Source organism: Drosophila teissieri, chromosome X (assembly GCF_016746235.2).
Source record: "Drosophila teissieri strain GT53w chromosome X, Prin_Dtei_1.1, whole genome shotgun sequence".
Lineage (NCBI taxonomy): Eukaryota > Metazoa > Arthropoda > Insecta > Diptera > Drosophilidae > Drosophila > Drosophila teissieri.
In genome coordinates this window covers 1,820,055-1,843,882 of record NC_053034.1, presented here as the reverse complement: position 1 = coordinate 1,843,882, position 23,828 = coordinate 1,820,055, and the positions used below count along the sequence as shown (strand labels likewise).

At 39.5% G+C, this 23,828-nt stretch overlaps 2 protein-coding genes across 4 annotated transcripts in view; one reads left to right on the top strand and one right to left on the bottom strand.

The window, feature by feature from the left end:
• LOC122624814 (teneurin-a) overlaps positions 1–23,828 on the top strand; it is a 142,527-nt gene that overhangs the window by 31,794 nt on the left and 86,905 nt on the right. Inside the window, exons 1-2 of one of the 3 annotated variants that reach the window (XM_043804528.1) lie at positions 6,106–6,230; positions 6,293–6,863. The exons of 1 other annotated variant lie outside the window; for it this stretch is intronic. In XM_043804528.1, coding sequence (XP_043660463.1) covers positions 6,718–6,863 — 146 coding nt within the window. In that variant the 5' untranslated portion in view covers positions 6,106–6,230; positions 6,293–6,717. Of the gene's footprint in view, positions 1–6,105; positions 6,231–6,292; positions 6,864–23,828 lie in introns of those variants that run through there. One more of the 3 variants, XM_043804529.1, reaches the window with a different exon arrangement.
• LOC122624817 lies at positions 10,807–12,158 on the bottom strand. Its single transcript, XM_043804531.1, has 2 exons — positions 11,439–12,158; positions 10,807–11,373 (listed from the first exon to the last, which is right to left on the bottom strand). Exons 1-2 carry the CDS (start codon positions 11,974–11,976, stop codon positions 10,922–10,924), a joined length of 990 nt encoding a protein of 329 aa, XP_043660466.1. The 5' UTR covers positions 11,977–12,158; the 3' UTR covers positions 10,807–10,921.

Genomic DNA, 23,828 nt, shown 5'->3' with positions numbered 1-23,828 from the left:
TGTTGTGTGTGCATGTGTGTATCTGCGTCTTTGTATTGTGAGCTTAACTTTTTTTATGATGTCTATGCAGGCTTATGTGTGTGCACTTTACTTTTTTTTTTGTCTTGGCTTTTCTTATAATAAAAGCTGGAGCAGTAGAGTACAAAAAGGAAATTCAAGGGAAGGTTAAAGGGACGCGAGTGAAAAAAAGTTTATTTGTGTCGCCTTTCTATTTTATGCTTTCAATAAATATTAACATTTTCTGGAAAAGCAGGGCAGTAACCTTCGCCGCATTTTACTTAAAAAACTTTAGACTTTTCCTTTGTCTTTCCGTGGCTTTTGTTATATTTAGTTTACTTGACGTACATTTTTCATGTTTATAGAATGTCTTCAAAGATTTTAATCTCATTGAAATGGAAGGAGCGGAGGCTGAAAGCCCCTGGAGGTGGATGCCTCTGTTTTGGCCATAATAACTTATCAAGAAAGTCTAAGAACCTGGCTTCTGACATGAAAACAAAAAACAAAAAACAATGTGACTTGAGCGTGTGTTTGATATCTAACAAAAGTTATTTTCATTTGCAACAGAAAATAAGCAGAAAATCTTCATGTATAGCTGATAATCAAGAGAGCACACCTTAAATCCTGAAACAAATACCCGAAAAACCAAAGCACTCAATCTAATACCTTCGTATAGCGTGTGTTATGGAATACTTGAGTAAATACGCAGAAAATTCGGATCAAATTCTAAAGCAGAGTTTCAAATATACATATGTACCCTTACTACTAGATCTTGGGATTCTAAGACAAAATACGGGCCTTTGTTGGGGTCATAAAACCATAAGAATCTTTTAGAGATTCCGAAAAAGGGGGAAGTCCATCGGCAGATGTGTCTCTGTATTTTTGTACAATATTTTCCGTAATTACGTAGGTGTGAACACTCGCCCTGTGACATGATCATCAGACAAACAAAAAAAAAACACAAAATTGAAAACAAGAGCAGAAGAGCCCAGGCCATAAATTTAAAAGCAATAAAACTTTCAAGACAAATAAATGCGGCTTCCCTCATGCAATTGTTGTTGCGACACCAACATAAATCTCGAGGCACGCAAAATATTTAAACAAAAAAGAAAAGGGGGGAATTCATTACTTCACTGAGACGCGTGCGTGCGGTTTCTCGATCTGCTGGATATATACACATATGTACGTACACATATTCCCTACCATCGGCAGACCTTGAAATGCACAGTGAATATACGTATATATACATATGTATATATATATTTACTTATGACAGGGGCGTTAATTTATGTGTGACTGCAAAAGGAGGGATACCGACTTTCTGGACGATCATGTGCGTCATTGCCATCGAGGATTGCCGATCTGATTGCGTGCTGCATCTGGAATCCTGAGTCGTCTGCTTTTCTTTTTGCAAATGAAATTATCAAGGCGGATCAACATTTATACTCACTATAATCTGCTTGAATGGCCAGTGATTCTGGTTCATAAGTTCATAATTCAGTTGTGGCTTTATGGCATATTGAAGAACTGATCTTTTTGTTGCTTTTGATCTACCCCACGCCACAAAACCCAAAAAAAAAAAACGATCGAACAGATTGCTCCCAATTCCATAAACGAAACGATCGTGACAAGAGCTTTCGCTGCGAGTCCCATGATTATTTTGAGTGATCTTCTTGGAAAAAGATACTTGAACTCGCTGGATTTTCTTCGCTGGGGGAAATCTTCTGCTGGAAAAGTGCCAGCTGCTTGATGCATCATGATCTTCTGTGACACTCGCCACCAATGGCTTTTGGCCAATTAGCTTTGGCCCCAAATCGAATCCCCCAAGTGGGGAATCATCCTTTCCATAAACAGTGAAAAAAATGTAATACAATATTTTTTATATTATGCAAATTTAAATCATTTTTAGAGATTTTTTTATACGATAAATGCAAATTGGTCACATATCTTCTGCATAACACAATTATAAATATGTGTCAATTGCATTTTATAATTGAAAATTTTTTTTTATTGAATATTTCGCTTAACAAACAATTTATTTCCAAGCTTTTAATTCAAAAACTACTACTAGTAATAGAAAGAGCGAACTAGCTTCAGTTTCCTCAGTGTGCCTTAATTATTCGAGAGTTGTGGTGTTTGGTTGTTTATCTGGGCAAACATAAAACAGAAAATGAAAAACCAAATAAACGCTAATTGGAAAAGCATATTTTATATGGACTGTGGCTTTTCGTTTTTCCCTCCGATTTTCTTGGGACTTTTGCCCGCGTTTTTCCCCACAAGATCCCCCCTGTTTTGTCCATGTGGCACGCACTTCCCACTCATAAAAACGGGAAACATTTTTGGAGAAATATATGTGTGTTTTTGTGTTTGCCCCAGCGACCATAAAAATGTTGTTGGGCAACCCTTTGGTATTGTTGAAGATCTTCTGGATTTCTGAATGTGTGTAATGTGGAGTGTGAGTAAAATGACATGCCGTGTTGGCCATCATGATTACTTTTGACATTTGTGGCAAATGTTCAAGAGTCGGCATACTTTTCTCACCCTCTGCTATTTATAAACAATCAAAAATTGTCGACACAAATTGGGGAATGGGGAAAGATTGGCTTAGACGCCATTTAATTGTTTTATGTTTGTGGTGTTCGTAGGGAAATAAAATCAATTTTAATTACATTTAGTCGCTGACATTTTGATGCCTGACAGGCAGCGAAAAAAAAGGGGTGGTCGAGAAAAGGGGGGGAAATAACCAAGGCCCTCTTCTCGTTTTTCTGATGAAAACCAGTTCTGCCCAATCCTCAATCCCCAATCCCCAATGCTCAATGGTCCGTTTCGGTCGCACTGGAAGTCCAAGTCAGAGTCTCAGTCGCCAGTTTAAGTCCCAGTTTTAGCTCTGCTTTAGGTTTCCTCTTATTTTCTTATAGACTTTTTTTCCTTCGTTCTTCTTGGTTGATTTTTTCTTATAAGCTGCATCCTAACGAAAACCTGGAAACTTGTCGTTGTTTTTTGCTGTTCGACAGAGCAACTTGCTGCGAACTCGTTTGGTAGCATTTTGGGTGGGCGAAAGGGGCAGGGTTTCGAATGCGCAGGCGGAGGGGCGTCGACATGATTTGCACTACAAAGCAACAAAATGTTTAAGGAGCAGTCGCTCCTCTCTAAATGCACTGCAAATTAAAAGGGGGGAGTATTGTCCAAAAAGGTACTACTTTGTGATGTGCTTCACTTGGGTTTTTATGGTCCTTGAGAAACGTTAATTAAAAATTAAAGTAATTACATACAAATCAGAGGTTTTCAAGTACTCTTATGTATCGAATGCCTATAGATATGTCATATTTCCCGTATTTTTGCCCCACTTTTTTCCAGTGTAAGTCCTTCCCTGCCACCGCCCACTTTGCGTTGCTGCCTCTTTTTCGCGCTGCATTTTTCGCGTAGGCCGCGTGGAGAGTGCAGCGAACTTGGTAGCCAAGCTGGAGATTAATGCGCTGCCAGACCAACTCAGCTGGAATATTTCTGGGCAGCTGAAAACTGAACGGTGGAAAACGGAAAGCTGAAAGCTGAAAGCTAAAAACGGGGAGCGGTATTCGTGCCTTTGGCCAGTAAATCTTTAGCTGCTTTTCGGCCTCGGCCAAACAACTAGTAGATTTCATATCAGCGCGATGCGTTTTGGACCAGAAGATATTTGTCCGGGGATTTCCGAGAACCCATATATGTATGCATGGAGCACAGGGCCACGGGGATCAATCATAGGAATGTTGGAGATTTTTCAGAGCAACAGAAATTTACCAGTTTCTGCCAAGATACGCTTTGAATGATAAACAGTTTTAAAAATGTGTGGATAGGAAATGGCAAAGCGAAGCAGAAATTTATCATTGATGCAACCAAAAATCATAAAAAATCAATTTTTCTAAAAATGTAATACAAAATCAATGCCCATTTGTAGTCATAAAATAGAGGCATTATTAAGTATTTGTAATTAACAAAAGCATAATAAAACTCTAGTGCAATAAATTCCGGGTTGCAGTAATATTAACAATTTATCAGAGTTCCCCAGAATGCTTTGCTTTTTTTTGGAAGTATATATTCTTTTGTGGAATTAAAACAATTTGATTGCCAAAATACCAAAAATTGTATTTTTTGTCGTGGTGTCGACATTCTTTTCACCCTTCTCAAAATTGGTACATATATCTTATTTTTTATTCGCTTTTCGAACAGCGAACAGAATTATGCGATTACAAGCCAATTCTTGTTTGTGTTTTGATGTATCAGATACGAGTTGCTGAAATATTTGAGCAACAGCAATGGATATGTGTGTTCTTTGTGCGGTTATTATTTCTCTTCATTGCTTGTGTTATTTTTTTACTGTTTCCATAATGAACGTGAAATTATTTTCGTTTATGATTGAAAGTATTTCATTAGACACCGCTGTGAGAAAAGATACGAATGGTGTATCTGTATCTATTGAGGCATTCGATCCGCTGGCGTGGAATGTGCTAGTTCATTGCGTTGTGCTAATTAATGCTTCCTAAAATCTGTCAGTGTTTCGATGTTTGATTAATGAGAAATTTGCCAGGATAGCGGAAGATGCGATACATCGGTGTCTATATGGCTATGCAAAATGCAGCAAGGAATTGACCATTTTGCGGTCGAGACGCTGTTACTGCAACTGCACTTGCAACCGCATTTGTGTAGTCAGTGTCTTAGAACGGGGATTTCGGTTGCTTAAGAGGTTAACTAAAATATTTTGAAGTTTTAAATATTTAATGCATTTGCACATTTTAATTAAAATAGTTATGTTCTTTTTATATGTAATTATAGCAATAACACAAACTATAAACAATAATATTTAGAACCCCTTTTCGTTGAGGAAATCCCTACGCCACTGCCTTGTTTTCCCCATTTTGCATCTGCATTGATGCACTTGCATCTCTGCGGTTCATTTGAGGTGTCTGCTGTCTGCTGTCGAAGAGCCTTTAGTATTTACTACCTCCCTCTCTCCAGGTTGCCCTCACCCTTGGTTTGGCATCTTTTGATTGATTTTGATTCACTTCGTGCCCGACTGGGTGTTATTCAATTTTTGTGCCATATCATAAATTTAATTTGAGATGAAAATCCCAAAGATATGCCGCATTATCCCAAGCCCGTGCTGCTGCCGTGTTGGTCCATTGTATCCCACAGATACAGATACAGATACAGATACAGATACAGGTTTCAGATACGAAAACGTTTCGATCGGCCTGGCCACAATAACGGATTACATTTGAAATTGTTTGGCATTGGCGCCCGCTCCACAATCCCCAATCCCCAATCGAAAATCCAAAAAGCCCCGCACAGCTCCAAGTGTTTTCCCAATATTACACGATGACTTTGAATATTTTGTCTGGGCACATCATGGGTGGGATTTTGTGATTAGAGCCATACACCACCAGTGTACACCAGTGTACACCAGCAGCAGCAGCAGCAGTCCAATCGGATAAAGAGGGCGGCAAGTGTAACAAATATGCTGGCCATTGGCAGTCAGTCGGACATGGGACTACAAACTGCCAGATACCAAAATGGAATCCACACTTATTCTGATTGTTTGCCCAGCAGCAGCTCCTCTCTCGATTCGCCCCTCGATTTTTCCATTTTGGCCGAAGGAAAAACCAGTTTTGGGATATTTGAAAATGCTGAAACGGAGAAACGGAGAATGATTTTTGGTTAGAACTCTGGAATGAAATCGATAGACAGATATATAGATTGTGTAACGGGTAGGATGGTAACAGATACAGATTAGGGAAATGCAATCGTTGTTACCAGGGGGAAAAACAATTAACATTTGCTAAGTGGTGGTATTAAGAGTGTTTTGCCAGTTGGCCGCTGGCAAATGTGGGAAATTAGGGGAAATGTTAGAAATTTTGCTTTTAATTACACGCTTGATTAAATGTTTACCTAAATGGCGAAAAGAGGGGTCGAATTACATATTTAGAAAATCCGCATTAATTCTACTTTAATTATAAACCATAGAATCAATAATTACAAGCAAATATTAAATGAGATAAAAAATAAATGGATAGAAGAAAGAAATCTAATAAAATAGGCTTTGATAAATATGCATTAAGCAAATAATTAAATAATGGTTCAAATATAACATATAATTTCTAATGTGGTTATCCAAAACTGAGCTCACAAAGAAGTGTATATATAATTGATGGAAGTGAAACCGAAAAAGGACTTAGTAAAGCGTAACAAAAGGTCACAAGGTTGTTGTCTTCAAGACAACACCACTCAATTACTCACATATATATTTTCTACTCCCATTCAGATCGGAAAAAACCAATTGGCAGCCATGAAAAAGATTTAAAAACACTTTAAAGGAAAAGCTAAACGGCGATCCAGAGCGAGTGGAAATCCGATAGATAGGGATTTCGACGCAGAGATTTTCATTGAATCGCGTTGAATATATATCCATCTGCGGGTGGCAATGCCACCGAGGCCCCTGTGGGCCCCTCCTGCCCCTGCCCATGCATCGAACGGGGTGCAGACGACTCGCGATCGCCGCTGAAGGGTTAAATCCTGCACTTACCATTAACAATAATAATAGTTGTAATAATTAATAAACGACAAGAGCGAATGCAACGCCGCGAAATAAGCGAAATAAAAACGCATAATTAAATAATAAATAATCGACATAAATCGTTAAGTAAAGTGCACTCTCGCACTCTCGGTACAGTGAACACCAGACACAAAATGACTATGAAATCGATGAAGTACTCCGATTGTGATACCATCATGGATGGCTACAATCCTGTACCGCCGCCCCTGCCCCGCCGAGTGCCCCCCGTGCGAAATATCTACGCTGAGCCCTTTGCCCACGAGCCGAACCATTCCAGCAGGTAAATAATGCACTCGATGCACTTGAAAAAATATAATTTAAAAAAAATACATTTTAAGACTCTCTAAAACTTACATATAGTATATATTGCAATGCTACAATAAGCACTTTCTTGTCAAAAATAATACAAACGGTAATTACTCGTACATGTATCATAAATATAAGACACTAGTAGTATGGATATTTTCTGCAAGTGCATTCACCTGCACACCTGTGCAAATAATTGTAATTAAGTCGAGTGTCATCGCGAATTTACAACGCCATCAAAATGCCGGGGACAAAGGCAAATGGCGATTATGCACAGGTCAACTCGGGTCAACCGTATCGCATTGCTGTCTGACTTGCGTTGCCATGATATCATTACCGAAATATTGCCACAGATTTAAGACTTAATTAGCAATCTAGTCCTCGCCTCTGTCATTCCTGTGGCGTTGAAATGCATATAATAATTGGAAAATACAAGCAATCCTGGGCAAAAGCAAACGTTTCCACCCATTCGCAACTTAATATGAGTCGCAATATAAACGTTAGCTCAAAGGGCAAAAGCTTTAAACCCTAATTAAACGGATATTTCAATAGGAAAATATAACTTGCAGAAGTGCCCAGTTAAGTGCTTTGTATCATAATTAAACAGTTTACATTTCGAGTGTTTCCAATCTCACAACAAGAACTCATTGGATATTGGAGTGGGGCTTCAGTGTAGTGTGATTTAGAAAAGAAACAAGTTATGTGCTAAATATTGCACCTAATAATGACTGAATCAAATCGGAGCATGTAGAAATAACACTTTGAACCAGAAAGCATTTAAACCCCTTGGGTTTTATCAAAAAGGAAACAGTTCCTTTATTGCCGTGTCAACCAAAGGTGTTGCTTTGTTTTCATTTTTCGAGACTCCATTCGTCGGCGCAATCATCTCCAATTCAAACGCAAGAAACTGGAACACAATTGCAATAAACGCACGCCTCGATGAGTAGCTCCTATATTTTGTAGCCATCTATATATCCTTTTTTTCGGTCCGTTTTCTCCACACACACACACAAGCGCACACACACTCACATGCCACAGAGTTGCATATTGAAAAAAGTATAAAATATCTATGTGTATATGCAGATGGAGGCGAAGAGCAGATGATAAAGAAATGTCCCATATAGAGCGGCGTGAGTCGAGTGTACAATATGCATTTTCATATCTGAATAAATAGACAGGCAAGAGGTGCGGAGTTCGCACTGGGATACAATATATGTATATAATATATATATATATATAAATTCGTATATATACACGCAACAATGACCGGAGAATTGAAGGGGCGGTAACGAGGGCACACAGATGGAAGAGCTTACGAGGACGAGATGGAGGTTGAGGATATGGATGTGGATGAGGATGTGGATGAGGAGCAACAACGGCCAAGTGGTAACCAACAGTCAGTCAACTGATACAAGAGGCTGACTGCACAGCACACAAAAATATGCCAACTGTTCACAAATTGCGAATATGAATTGGAAATTGCGAATATGATATTTCGTTTTTTTTTTTAATTTGAATTAAATTAACATGATTTTTATGCAATCCAACTTTGTAAGTTTTACATTTGTGATTTCACATATTGTATAATTAAATAGTTTTTGAAGTTATACTGCATAATGACTGCAATCGATTCCTTTTAAGATTTTATATTAAAATTGAGCAAACTTTGAGCACTAAGTAAACAGAAAAGTTTAAAAATTCTCGATAACAGACTTAGACAAAAAAGATAAATATTTGGATGCCAACTAAATGATTTAAAATAAATAAGATGCTTATGCGATTTTATCCCCCGGTGTAGTGGGTTGGAAAAATGGGCGTGTGGGTGTGTGGGTATGTGGGCGTTTGGGTCGCGTGGGCGTGGTCGTGGCCGTGGGCGTGGGCGGGTTTCGGCAATGCGGCGCAATATGTTTGCCTGTCAGTTTCATGCATTTCATATCGAAAACCATTCGTACTTTTACTTGAGTGAGTTTTATGAGCAACGAGCCGAGCCTGCACGGGGATACACATATCCATGAGGATGAGGATGCTCCACTGGCTACATTGTATCCTTTTTCCAGTTCAAAATGAAAGAGATGGATTTTTCGAGAGGGTTTTCTGGCGGAGGGGTGTAGGGGTGTGGGAGATCCTAGCATCCAAACATCCTAACATCAGTGGCCCCGTTTATATGCATAGTTTTTGGTTGCTGTGCGATTGCAAGCTGCCAAGTGGGTTAGATTGTGTTCCGCTGCCTGTGTTGTTCGCTCAGCTTTTATATTAAATGAAAATTCCAATTACTTTTTATGGGACTGCCAGCCGAACGCGGGGCCACAACAATACAACAGGGTGTGCTCTAGAATTCACTCCAACTTAAATAGTTAAATACTAAATTGGGGAGCACAATAATCACATAAGAATTGTTTAAAAACTACCTTTGCGGGTGACAAATCTATGCTTAAGCTATTTGTAAGCAAAACAAGAGAAATTGAATTTCTTTCTCTTGCCGATTTATGTCCCCTTGAATGCCAAAGTTTCCCCAAATTTAAACTGCTCGAATTCAAAACTGAAAAATTACAATAAATATTTTTGTTTCTCTCTTTTTTTCTCGCCACTTTTAGGTAAGTTATGAAAACAGTCTGACAGACCTGGAATACGATTACGAATGCGAATAGGACTTACTATATATGCATAAATGTATATATATGGATGGTTGGATGGATGGATGTATGGGTATATATGTATGTATGTGGGTATATAAAAATGTGCATATTTGAGGAGCGAGGGCAGGAAAAGCGCCTCGTTTCGCTTCGCTCAACTGCAGAACTTCGAAATGCCGGGGGAATTTAATAATTCAAGTGGCTGGGCGAAGGGCGAAGGCCTCTCTAATGACCTACTTGAAAACAAACAACAACAGTAACCAAAAAAAAAATATATATGTATATATGAAATGTGTAAGCACCCACCCACTGAACCACCACCCACCATCCGCACATAAGTAATTTGTGTGTGCTCGTATGGGTCAGGTGGTTTTTCAGTAGCCAAAAACTTGTTTAGTTTACGGTTTGCCTTAGTTCAGTTTTCAGTTCTCGAGTTTCCCATTTTTCCTTTTTTTTTTTTTTTTTTGTAGCTTTCGGTTTGACTTGCAAGTTTAGTTTTGCACTTCAAGAGCATTTCACTACCAAAAATCCCACACACAAAACATAACCTCTTGACCCAGTCCAATCAATAAGTCCCACCATCTTCTCTATTCCACGATTCCACCCCAAAAGAAAAACAGGAAAAAATCGTGATGAACATTATGATTGAAATGCCGAGCTTTTCATATCATTTCGTTGGACAAACAAGTTGCACAAAACTCCCAAGAAGTGGACATGTCATTCATATATCTATACCAAATATATACAGTATATACATATTATATTTGATGTGTGTGTGTATTGGTATACCATACCTAGTTCTTGTGTATTCTTATAGCAATGGGAGACAACTCGATTTTGCTCGTTAGACAACATTTGTTTCGGACAGTTGGCAACTAATTTGTTTTGAAATGGATGTCGAGTGTGTCCTCGACCCCCAGGACTTCAATTTGAGACAGGGGACCAATGGTCGGCAAATTGAATAAGAAACAAAAAAAAAAATACGAAAATACAAAAATACAAAAATAAAAGGCACAAGATATGCTGAGAAAAGTCGACCGAATATGCCATGAGCATGTGCAGATTTTCATCCACCCCAAAAATAATAGGCCCTCACTTGTCTGTAAATATTTTGCCACATTTTTGATAGCATCAACAGGAAAATTGTTTGCCTCTGATCCCTGAAAAACTAAGTAGTCATGCGGTGGTGAGCCATTCAACTATTTTCAGTTTTAAACTATAGTATTTTACCAACGAATTTATCGAAAAGCCTTCTCAGTTTATCCCAATGAAAACGTTGTGTTATTGGCTGTAATGTCTGTATTTGTTGAATATTGTTGCCAGATCTAGTAATCGCTGCAGTTTAAAGTTTAATTAGCCATCAAAAGAATCTGAGAAAGCCCTAAAAGTTAAGGGGTTTTTAATCAGTTTTCGCTTCCGTTTCGTGTTCATTTTCAACGATTTCCGCCGCATTCGTTGAGCATTCGATAATGCCAACTGGATGCATTTCAAGTGACACTTCTGGCATATTTAGTTCTAAGGAGGGTGAATCCGTTCCCAGTATATCCTTGAACAAGGAATCGGCACTTGGCAGATAAAAACTTGGCTCTTGATCGGTATTGGGAAGCACTTCGAATGCTTTAGAATCGTTGGTTGGATCAGGATCACTTGGTAAAATGGCGTGCTCTGTAAATTGGGAATCCATAAATGTAAATAATGCTGGCAGCGAGACCAAAACTTCGTCAACATCTTCTCGATCGTCTATTTCGGATCTTCGCTGCTCCAAAGTCCGCAAATTGGAGCCCACAGAAGTTGTCAATGCGGATTCATCAATCTCGTCTAACATATCCTCTCTGGTATTTAATATGTTATCTGGGAGATGAATGCATTTCAGTGTATTCATTACTATTTATTATATTTGATGATATACCGCTTACCCAAAGTGATTCTCTGTTTAATTTTCCTTGTTGGAAGCATAAGACTTCGTCGATTTCCCTTATGCTTTAAACCTTGGGAACTACTTGCCCTGGGTCTTTCGCGTATGTTCACATTTTGTGTTGGTGGTTCGGCAATTGTAACCGATTTATTAGACTGTCGACGTTCCAAACGGGCAGATTTGATAATGGGAGAGGTCCCAGAGCTCGAAGGTTTCTCAGGACTATTTTTCACGATGGCACTAGCACCGGTAGCTGGAATTGGTAATGGACTACTTCCCGGCATGGGAGCCACGGTCTGCCTAAGTTTTTTATTCTCCGCAAAGAGTAAAGTCCTCAAATGTTTCATTTCTTCAATCAGCTGCGATCTGCGCTCTTCCAACTCCCTCAATTTGCGATGTTCAGCATCCAAACTGGCAAAAAGTCGAGCAAATATAGCATTATTCTCTTCTTGCTGACGACCTTGGGCCACAATGCGACTTGTTCGATTCTCGGATCCACTGGCATTATTTTGTTGGTCCTCAGATTTCTTCTCGGCCATGTTTTATTTGAGACTAGAGCTAGAGGTTCTCTTGGGTGTAGTCTTAGCTAGGGAATCCTCAGTCGCTCTATCACACAGAAACCGAAAAGAAGAAATTCCTAGATCTGAAACAACAATATTTTGGAATTTTGTCCTGCGTGTTGTGCTCTCAGTTACTGTGTCGTGTTTAAACTGAGATAATCAAGCTATGTATGTTCGAACTGAAAGTCAACTATGAAATCAAGGCCAACATGTTTTCTATATTGGCAAAAAACGGATTTTACTTGAATTTATTTCGTATCTAAAAGGATGGGCATAAAGCTGCAAAGTTTTAAATTGATCGAGTCAGAAATTGCGCCTTACAAGAAGTACAAATAAATTGGAGTACGATTTTATTTGCACTCCCTGTGCTGCCATTATCCCGGCCTTTTAGCCACTCTCAAATTGGTCGAACTATTAAAGTGAAAAACTTTTTAGCTTCTGTTTTCCGTCGCTCCCCTTCCACTCCTCGAATTGGTTCCATTTTATTCGGACTCTCATATTTTGGCAGACAAACTTCAAACTATTGTTGTGGCAAGTCAATGAACTGGCAAAATCGCCTAATATTTCCACACTGCCAGACACTTGTCCTTTTTTGCTCTATTTTCCGTGTGTTTGCTGGCAGTTTTCCTTTTTTTGTTTCTCTTTTTGTTTGAGGAAGGAAAAAGGAGTTCTCCCTGGGAGCACTCCACTCCACTCTCCACTCCATGTTTTGTGCTCTGAATGGCCAAGTATATTAAAAGTCTATTTCTTTTGGCAAGACAATAAAGTAGCGCGAGGGCGCAACGAGCGATAGTGAAGGACAGTAGTGGCTCACCCTGCCCCTTTTGCTGTAACAAAAGCACACGAAGATGAAGTTGCAGCAGGAGTAGGAGCAGTAGGATTCAGGATTCAGGACTCAGGATCCTGGGATCCTGGATCCACGACTTTGGCAGTGGGTTGAATGAGCTGGCGGGCGGCTATTGTTCTACTTCGCGAAATAGCGCACATAAAAAGCCAAAGAACGACGGCCATAAATGATAAAAAAAAAAGAAGTAGAAAGTGGGAGAGAAGAGCCGGAGAAAATTGGTGGAAGGCGAAACTGAACCCGAAGTGGGGATAAATGACAGCCAACTGGCAGCCAGACAGAGGCGCCCAAAAACGGGGCTCACAGGGGGGACAACAACAATAGGGAGAATGCCCGAGAATCCCCGAGAAAGACAGCTAAAGAGGACCAGCAAAATGGAATAAAATGCCGGGCCGACATCGACATTTTCTCCAAACCCCAAGCCCCAAACGCCAAGCCCCTCCCAACAACCTACGCCCCTGTCAATTTCCAAGGAAAAGGGTTAAAAATGTTTCATTGCCTCTCTCGACAGGACTGCGAAGACAACATATGCCAATAATTTACGCAATTTAGACAAAGTAAAAAAAAAGCACAGAAACAAAACAAAAATTGAAGGCGGGGAAAAAATAAAACAAACAACAACGAAAAGACGGCCCGGGAAAATGGGGGAAAGAAAAGGCCCAAGAAAATATTCTCTTCAAGCAAATCCATCACTTCAACGAGTTGGGTTGGTATGTCCAAAAGCCATCAAAAAAGAAAAGAACGAAAAAAGCCGAGAAATCCAAACCGAATTGATGCTCAATTTTATATTTTAAATGTTATTCAAATTGTGTCACATTTCTCAGTGTAATGGCTTGGAATTGTCTGTAGAAAAAAGGGTTATCCCCAGTTGTTGTTTTCGTATTTTGTGGCTTGTTCGAGGCACTCCCCCCTATTTTATTTATCGACAGCCATTTCTCCGGGGGGTGCACATCCGTTTGTATATATAGAGGCAGTATATATAGAGAGAGGGTGGTGATATAGAGAGATGCCTTAGAAATGAGCGATGCTCGGGCGATTTAAACGCGCTAAGCTAATTAGCTTTCACCAACAACACCAAGAAGTTGGCCAAAGCAACTGACCCTCAAAGGTTGCCAAAGGCCTCTGTTTACGTTTGCGGAAATTGCGTCATTAACAGCCGCTTAGTTTAGTGTGTGTGTGTGTGTGTGCGGTAAATAAATACAGTACACTACTATACGCGTATATGCACAGCAATGGTCATGAAAATAGCACAACAATCAAACAGAGATGTATGGGTAATAAATCAACTAGAAAGACAGGAATATATATTATCAACAATTTGAACATTTGCATTCGACGTTTCCCCTGAGGATCTCCTATTCCCAGCGCTATTATTATGACCGCAATCGTTTTTGATATCCCCACCACGTCGGTTGGCAAAACATTAACCCTAAGACCTTTGATTAATGCCGGCTCAAAAGACACAACAAAAAGGGAAACGAACACAAAAAGGCGACGAACAAAGTCTCGTAATGAGACTGCCATTCCGATGATATGACATCTTGTTGTTTGGGTCCACTCGACTGGAGGGCTCAAGGACCAAAAAGAACCAAAGGACGAGAAGGACCAGGACCTCTTCTCCGCCTTTCGTGTACTGTGCACCCATCTCAATTACAGTCGTCCCACAGTCCTACAGGCCAACCGAAAGATGAAGAGGGAGAGTCATCTTCGCCCTACGACGAATTGCCCATTCCGTTGGTCATTTCACCTGCCTCCAGGGGTAACTTTCACAAGGTGAACTCCTTAACCTACTGCCCCCCAAGCCACGCCTCACATCCCACGCCCCCTCTGCTAATGATGTCCAATTCAGTGTATTCGATTCGATTTCATTGGGTCTTCCCCGGAGGCCAGGTGTGATGGCCAGAACAAATGAAAGCAAATCCAAGTCGGCGGAGGTGGAGATCGAGGTGGAGGTGGAAGTGGAGGTGGAAAACCAAACGAACTACATGACATCTGGAGTACTAAACATCCGATTGCCAGTACATTCTCGACAGCTAATTGGACAAGTGAAAGTGAAATGGGGGTCCTGGCCTCGGGCGTTCTTACTGCCAGGAAAAGGTAACCATTTCGCACACTTGCAGAATAAACATGACCCATAATTGGGTCGCTTGAAAGTGAAATGCGGGAATGTACATTTTTATAAATTCTATTACACGGTTTCTTATGATGGAAAACAATGTTATTATTCTTAATTAGGGAAGAGAGTTGCTCTCCTTTATGTTCACTTTGATCTTATAGTATATATGCGAGAACGATGCGCAGCTATTGGAAAAACAGAAGTAAAATGTAGTTTTATAAATTCAATTTCGCATATATATAAAGAATAAAGCCATTGAAAATCAAATAAATATACAAACAGCCATTTAAAATGCTCATTAATATTACACAAAACTTCTGATGCTTTTCCCGCTGAGGTATTGCTTCGTCACACGTATTTTCCCACAGTGTAAGCCCTATACGGAACTGCTAATAAGACGCACTCCTGCTCGACTAATGCCAAGTCAAAGGGAAAAGCTCTTTCTTCTTAGTTTTATGTTGCTTGTTTCTTTTTCAGTTTCAGTTTCGGTTTCGGTTTCAGTGTCAAAGTCAGAGGCCGGGTCAAAAGGCGCATCAATGCTACTGAGCATATTTTGCGGTCGCCTCACTTCCCCCAGCCCAAACCATTTGCCATTTCCCATTTTCCAGCTGCCACAGAGCCCGGCTTTTCCCTACTTCATTTTTTCCCTTCTTGTTTTATTTCTATATTTTCTTCTTCGTTTTTTTACGTCTTTTTGAGAACTTTCTGTGTGTGTGCCATGATGCTGCACAAAAAACTTCCGACAACAATTCTGCAAACGCAAGCAGGAAAACATAAATCTGGCTAAAGCTAAAACGCAAACTTTTATTTAAAAAAAAAAGAAAAAAGGAGAAAAAAAGTGGGGGGTAAAAAAGAATAAATGGAGGAATTTTGTGTGAGTGCGTGCAAGTGATAGAGGGATTGGATAAAACAGAGACGCCGAGTGCAGCCGAGAGGTCCCGAGTTCTGGGGCTTAAGATTGGCCCCACAGCTTGTAGACCAACTTATTTGCCCGGGCTCACTCAACTAGGTCGACTGCGAAAGGGCGAAAGGGCGCTACTGACGAATAAATAAAATAAATAAAATACAGGGATAATAATAAGAAGCAAATGCATATATAAGTGTATTAAGTTCGTTCCCTATTAAAATGCCTGTTTAAGAAAATATGAATATTTAAAGATTCAGATGGTTCAGATAGTCTATGTATAGTGTGTATAGTGTATATCTAGTGTATATTTGTACAATCAAGTATTATTTTAATATTTTAATTAGTTGCCTGCCATTTCGGTACTTTGTTGTAAAGAATCTCAGTTGTAGGGCATTATATGTATAAGCCCCTTGAATGGGCCAAACCGCATCTTGCAATGGACATAAAAATGCGAAAACAAGCTCTTCTTCACCAGACTTGTTTCGTTGGTAAGAGCGGGAAGGGAGGGAGGGGGAGGGAAGAAACACACAAAGAAGTATCTTGGTATCTGGATTTTTTTTTCTTTCTTTCTTTCTTTAAGCAAATGTCCACATTTTGACCATTTGAAATCCAAACAGGCAACTTTTGTGTGTGTGCTCCTTTAGTTTTTTTTTTTTGCGCTACGTGTGAGTGTGGCACAGACTTTGGCTGCCATTTCGACTTGAGCTTGAAATTTTGCAACATGCCTTCGACATCTCTTGGGTATTTTTACGACCATCACAGACGGCCAAAACTGACTGACCACAAAAGCCAAGGCGCCCAAGAGCCGCGACTTGCTTCCCTCCCTTGCTGCCCCTCTGATCATCATATTCTTCTTTTTTTCTGGTTTTGGTTTTCGGTTCTGGTTTAGGTTTAAAGCCACACAGAGCCTGAGCCGAAAAAAAAGTGCCAGCTCCTGCTGCCTCAAATGGATTTGGACCGAAACAAACACACAGAGCCGGAATAAAAATAAAAACAGAGGGAGCATAAAAAACAGATACAGTGCGAGAAAAAGCGGTGATGGTTGGGGGGGTCGGGGGTGTGGGGATCGCCATGATGCACGTGATGCGATTCCTCACTGGCTTAGAAAAGATACAAATATACAAACCCAAACAAGTTGAACAATCAGTGCAGCCAATTGTGTTTCATCGAAGAGTAGCCAAGTCAATGGAGCTTAAGTGGAATAGAAAATATGTACCACTATTAAATATCAATACCAAATTATGTTAATATTCATTTATTTGTGGGGTGCGAAATAGGTTTTATATATTCTAAAAAGATATGTACCATTTGCAATCAGTTTTCTGTGTAATGCTGAGAGTTCGTCGGATGTTCAAGCATTTGTAACTATTACGAAAGTATTTATATTGTCTTTCCTTGAAACTTCTTGAAAATCCGCCCTAAAAGTTTAAGGTATCGTATCGAATCCAAATCGATTCGATTCGATTCGAGAAAAAAGCCAAACAGAAGAGCAGGCTTTAGCCAGCTGATTTGCCGCCAATTAGCAACTAAGTGGATTTGTAGACCGAAAGCCTAGCCTCGGGCTGCTGTGGGTGGTTCAATGGGTGGTGCAATGGGTGGTTCAATGGGTGGTGGATGGTTGGGTGCTTAGGTGGTTCGGAGAATGGCTGGGCGGTGGGGCTCTCAACTGTCTGTAACGGTGTTACGTGCCAGGTCGAAATGTGAAAAAGTTGCCAATATTTATATCGATAAACAAAGTTGGAATAAACATCAGCGATTTCAACGACACTGTGCGAATATAATACATTGATAGTACAATATTACGGAAATATATATATGCGAATGTTTATAATACTTTATTTTGCCCAGACAACTTATAGATTTCCTCACTTAAATAAAGTCGTTAGCTCCATGTAGATAATACCTATTACTTTTGCCGAATATGCTTATAGAATATCCCTGTGGCCCCGGTAAATCCACCTGCTTATGTCCGTTGGTTTTTTCTTGTGATTTTTGCAGTGTAGAAAGAGAGAGCTCCATGGATGGGGACTTAGTCGAAAGCCACGTGTATGCTACGCGTACGTGCTGTTGTTGAAAAAGTGGTGGAGTGGGCTATGGGCTATGGGCTGTGGGCTTAGGATTTGGGTGGTGCCGAAGCTGTCGGTGTAAGTGGGTGGTGCTGGGTGATGGCTGCTTTTGGGTGGCTCAGTTCTGGAGGCCAAGGGGCAACCTACTGGCGAACTACTACGTGCCCGGGTCCAGAACGAGACAAGTTAAATCGTCGCGTTATTGATGGCGAATGTACGTGATAGGCTCACATACCACATAGCACCACAATGATGAACATCATCATCATCACGTTGATGATCATAATGCAGATGCTGATGCTCCTGCTGATCATCATCATCATCATCACCATTTTGGTAATGGCTATAATGAAGGCTGAAGGGAACTTTTGCGCCGACAACAGCTTTCAACAAGCATCGAGCCCACCTGTGTGCACGCTTTTCAGACAACAAAAAACTTTTCTTCTTCTGTTTTTTTTTCTGGCCCCCATTCCCCTCCCCCGCCCCATGGATCCACACGAGTTTTCTATATGAAAAACCCCCTCTGCTACGCAACATCATGGTGCCTGATGAGCAGACCTCTTAGCTTAATGTGATTAAAGCGACTTGGCATTGGATTTTATGTTGGCCAGATTGGAAATTTTGACCTGCTTTCATTTGACACTTTTTAAGCAGCTTTTGTTTTGCCTGCAGATTGGATTTCCTTTGATCTAACTTGTGATGAAAGCTACTGGGGAAATATTGGATGATAAGTTTGTGTTAATGCCTACATTTCGAACAACTCTACATTTAAAGTGTACTTCTAAATTTTTTAGAACAATTTGTTTTCAGACTATTTCTCTACAAAAATTCCAATAAAAACGAAATTCCCATCTGTACTCCTTCCTTTGCAAAAGGAACTAAGCAAAATAATTGAGTGTTTTTGCGTTCGGAATACTGTGTGTGGGGTTTTTGCTGACTCATAAAAACTCCCTTCCAACAAAACACACCCAGCAAACACGACTGCAACTGACAATTTAACATTTAATTAAAAATCAATTAAAAACGTATTTTTGCACTTTGCTGTGTGAACGAAACAGGGCAAGTGGAAAAAGCGAAAACATATAGACAACGCCGATAGGTAACTCGAATGTATACATAACTACATATATATATGTATTTATATATATATATACAAGTGGAGAACCCGAGTCAAAAAGTTTGGAAGGGAAAACAAGCGAGTTCGAATGCTGAAAATGTGTTCACTGAAAAAAGGGGAGCGAAATGTATATTATTGGATGAATAATAAAATAGAATGTATGTAAACTTACTAAGATTTACATAAGAATATATCTAATGAGTAATTCATTTAGATTACAATTTCCAAAGTTTCGTTGGGGATGTCTCCATTTTTAAGGCATTAATTGAAGTTTTCCTGTTATTTTTCTCAGTGCCTTTCATGTCCTATGGGCACCCAATTGTGTGTGTGTGTGTTTGTGTGAGTGTTTATCTCTGTGAATGATTATGTTGTTGTTTGATTATTGGAACTGAAGTTGAAATAGAAAGAGCTTAATTGAATTAATGTACGGCAGGAATGGAGGGGCCTTAGATGCGGCTGTTGCAATGGGGAATTTATTCTCTCATAATTCTTCGATTGCCGATGTTTGAACTCTGATGGGAATTCGTCTCGGCATTCAATCAACAACTGCGAATTAAATGCCACCTCCACCGCCCAAAGAAGTCGGGGCAGTATGGGGTTAAAACGGGGGTTGGGGTGGTGGACCACCCGCATTTATTGATTCCAACGAGCCCTTCAAGTCAACTTAACCCTTTAGTGAAAAGGTCGCGACTTCGGACATCGTTTATCATTAAATTGCAATTAAAATTGACACGAAATTTGATTTATATAAGTATGGCGTATACTAATTACAATACGTATTTGTGTTGAGGGGTTGATTGGCTCGAAGGTTTGGGTTTCATGTTTGACTTGCAATTAACCGCGCCTTGAATGCCAATTCCGATTTTTGGGATTAATGTGTGTGGGGGGTTCTTGTGTGAGGTATATTATATTTAATAATATTTGAGTTATTTTCTCATTGATATATCTACTATATATTTCCATTTCCAATTTTTAAACTATTTAAAAGAAGCCATAAACATGCGGGTAAAACGTTCTTTTTCGGTTCTCGTTTTCATCGCCTGACAGCCGTTAATTCGGCCACTTCAGTGCTGATGATTATGAGACCGATGATTAGAGAGAAAAATGAAAAGAGAAAAAAGCAGAGAACGAGAAAATTCCAATTCATTTGAATTTGCATATAAAACGAAAAAATTCATTGGGCGTTCCATAAAATTTTGTTCGATTCGGATTCGGAATCGGAATGGAAATCGTTTTATGGTTATGATGTGTCAGATGCGGGCCGATTCATGTTGGTCATGTTGTTTGCTCCGAAAAGCCCAAGTCAATAAAACGCACTGGGTGGTGTCACTCAAGTGAAAAGTCCGGCGTGAGGAAAACCCAAAGAGAAAGGGGCAAGGAAAATGGAAGGAAAAGCAAAGATTAAAGAAGAATTGATGTGCATAAAACGGCGGCAATCAAACCATCGGTGGGGTTTTTTTTATATTTTTTTTTTTGCGTTGGCTCTTCTGCTTTTTATTATTGTATATATGGCGGCATGGCAGGCGGAAAATCTGCCAACAAAAGAGTCTTGAGAAGAACGCTTAATAAGGATGTGAAAAATGTTCGGCATTGCTAATTGAGCGAACATTTAATTCTTTCCGAATTCCCAACCCCCAATCTTTCCCTTTAATTAAGGCAAAGAAAAAAATAACAACAAAAAAGTGGAAAATAATAAAGAAAGAAGGAAGGAAAGGCATTGAAAAACGAGGGAGACTTTAGCAGAAATGTTAATAATACTTATGAAAGTTTTAACGTTGAGAAATCACAGACGTTGGCCCGCATCTATCGAGTGCGATCGACAAAAGAGCCGCCTGCACAGAGAGAAATTACAACTGCTTTGTCTGAGATCCGAGCCGAGCATTTATATTGCAAGTAATTTACATGCAAGTAAATTTGTAAGAATTTTGCATCTAAAAAGCCATACAAATCGAGGCAAAAAGCCGGCGATTCCCCGGGCAATTCTCCGTTTTAAACTGCAATTGGCATTGAAATTTAACACTGGCCCTTGCATTCATTTGCAGAGCACGTTTCTTGGGCTCCGATCCCCCCACCTTCACTTCCTTTCCCTTTCCCCGCCGCTGCAATGCCCCCCGATTTCCCCCGATTCGCCTTGATTTTCCCCCACGATTTTCCATCCTCTTTGGTGGCGCTTTGTGTGTGGGCAGTCGGCAAAAGTCAGCGACTAAATTAATGTGTGCAATCAAATGTGAGCAATTCCCAACTCGCTGAATGATTCAAGTGTAATTTTATGGGAAACTTGGGGCGGGAAAGGGGTGGTAGTAGAGGTAGTAGTGGGTTGAATTACATAGTATTCTAATATATGCGCATGGGCACTGCAAGCGAAGTGGGAATATTGCTAATTATAACCACTGTTTTGCGTTTGGCTGCACTTTAAGTGCAGAAGCAATCCAAGTCCGCTATCTAAAGAAGTCTGTTTTAAGCACTCTACTGTGAATATTTGCACAAAAAGTGCAACACATTTCTTCACAGAAGTTAAGCAACAATGAAATTGAATTTTAATTGGCCTACATTTTGAACAATGTGTGCGCATTTGAAAATTCGTACGCCAAATGTTTTTGACAGATTTAGAGCAACAACTTTACAAATTAATAAATTGTTGTTGATTGTCGTTTGATTGCGGCAGTAAAATCAAATATATTGTCGAAATGCGGAAAAAAAGACGGACTGCAACTGACACGCCAAAAAATACAAATATTGCTAAATGTTTTTAATACCAAAGGTAATTTTGTTTTAAATTTGTATGAATGACTATCAAAGGGAGTTTGTTTCAATTCGCTGTAAGTCTTTTGTACATGAACATTTTTTTGTAGCCTTTCAAAAGGCCTTTTAACGTGGACTTTTTTGTATTTATTGTTTGTTTTTGTGACTTTTTGAGCCCATCAAATTACAGTCGAAATTTGTTATCCAATTAGGAGTTCGTTCCTCAATGTTCGCAAAAAAACTACGAGGCGTTTTTTGCTTAATTTTGATGTACGACAAAAAAAAAAACAAAAATAAATGGAGTGTTTTTAGTCCTCTTTTGGGGTGTGGTGCTGCCAAAAAGTTTTTTGCAGCTGCAGCGGCAAAGTAGATTAAAATCTAAATACACACACACACACAGACACTCATAAATTGTGCTCAAATAAACCGAATTAAAAGTGCAAAACAAGGAGAGCAACAATGAAAAGAGTGTGCCAAAAGTGGAGGGGGGAGGGAAATGGAAAAGCGGAACGCAGGATGGGAAAACTTTTTAAAACAGTTAAGTGTAAAGGCGCGTCATGTTAGACACACCGCAAGCCACGCCCCGCCGCCCCTAAAACCTGGTTGACTGGACTAACTTTTGACAAAATGTCGACAAAAACAGTGGAAAAATGAAAAGAGTAGTATACACTTTTAGTTTTGATGGAACTCTGATGCGTTCTTTATTAAAGACATGGTTTTTTGTCCATGAAATATTCCCTAAAAATAGAATTTAATAGATATTCGCTGTATTGATAATCGCTCTCTTGAATAGAAAAGAAAAATATCAAAAGGTATGATTTTCGATTTTTGGGACGCTACAGAATATTTGTGCGGTGTAGGCCAGTCAAGAGTTAACGGACAGCACAGAAACGGACAAACGGACATGCGGACAGCTACCGACAGCCGCCACACACGGAAGCCATAAAAACTTATGGCAAAATATATAAAAATTCACCCTTTTTATTGTGGCAAACAAGGAGAACGAGAAAAAATAAAATGCAAAACATTTTACCCCAAGCAGGAGCATACACATACATATGTATGTATGTACATACGTACTCCCGTACACAACCTTTCGCACAAACACAATATGCAGTCAAAAGCGAACCTAACTGAACAGAACTCAACTGAACTGAGCTGAACTAAAGAGAACCGAAACTGACTGTCGCCGTCGTCGTCTCAACCCTTTGGGCCAACTAAAATTAAATGCTGAGTTTAGCAAAAGTACGACAATAAAAAAAGTACAGCCAATGTAATAGACAGCCGAAGGAGTGAATACTCTTTATCATGATCACCAGATGCCGTGCATTGTAATCAACACAAATCAATAGGAGAGCGAATTGGTATTTCATTTAAACCAAATACTTGCAGATATATTTATAATTATAAATAAAAAACAAATATAATCATGTACTGAGGTATGTTTTATGATATTTTTATGATAGTTTTATGATACACATATACGGTTATTAGTATTTGGTAGTTATTCATAAACTTTTATATGGTTATACAAACGGTTATACCTTGAGATCTGGTTAGGGTATGCGGGCAGGAGCGGCAGCAGGAGCAATGTGGCATGCAATTGTTGTAAAACAAAGGCAATGAAGATTCGAAATGAATACAAACAGCCAAATGGGGCGCAAACAAAAAATACAAATAAAAATAAAAATAAAAAGTAAAAAAGGCAGTAACGACAGCAGTGGCAGCGGCAAGGAATAAGGCAGTATAGTAACCGGGAACAGCAGGAGCTGTCTCATAAGAATAATAATAATAATAATATAGCACAATATATACATATGTATGTGTATACATATATCGGGATATGTGAAAACGGTCCGCGCATAAATAACGGAATTGCAGTGCACACAAAGTAGAACAGAATGTTGAAAATAAAGCCAGTGAAATGGGGGGGAAGTGGGGAATATACGATTGAAGAAATGCATATGAAACATGTGAAAGATCTAGAGATAAGACTTAGCTCACTACTGTTATAAATCGCAAATCCGTCCGAAAGAAAT

Bases quoted from the DNA above. Each gene is read 5' to 3' on its own strand.
- LOC122624817 (XM_043804531.1), bottom strand. From the start codon at position 11,976: ATGGCCGAGAAGAAATCTGAGGACCAACAAAATAATGCCAGTGGATCC. The intron at 11,374-11,438 runs GTAAGCGGTATA...TTCATCTCCCAG, and splicing joins TAAACAGAGAATCACTTTGG to ATAACATATTAAATACCAGA.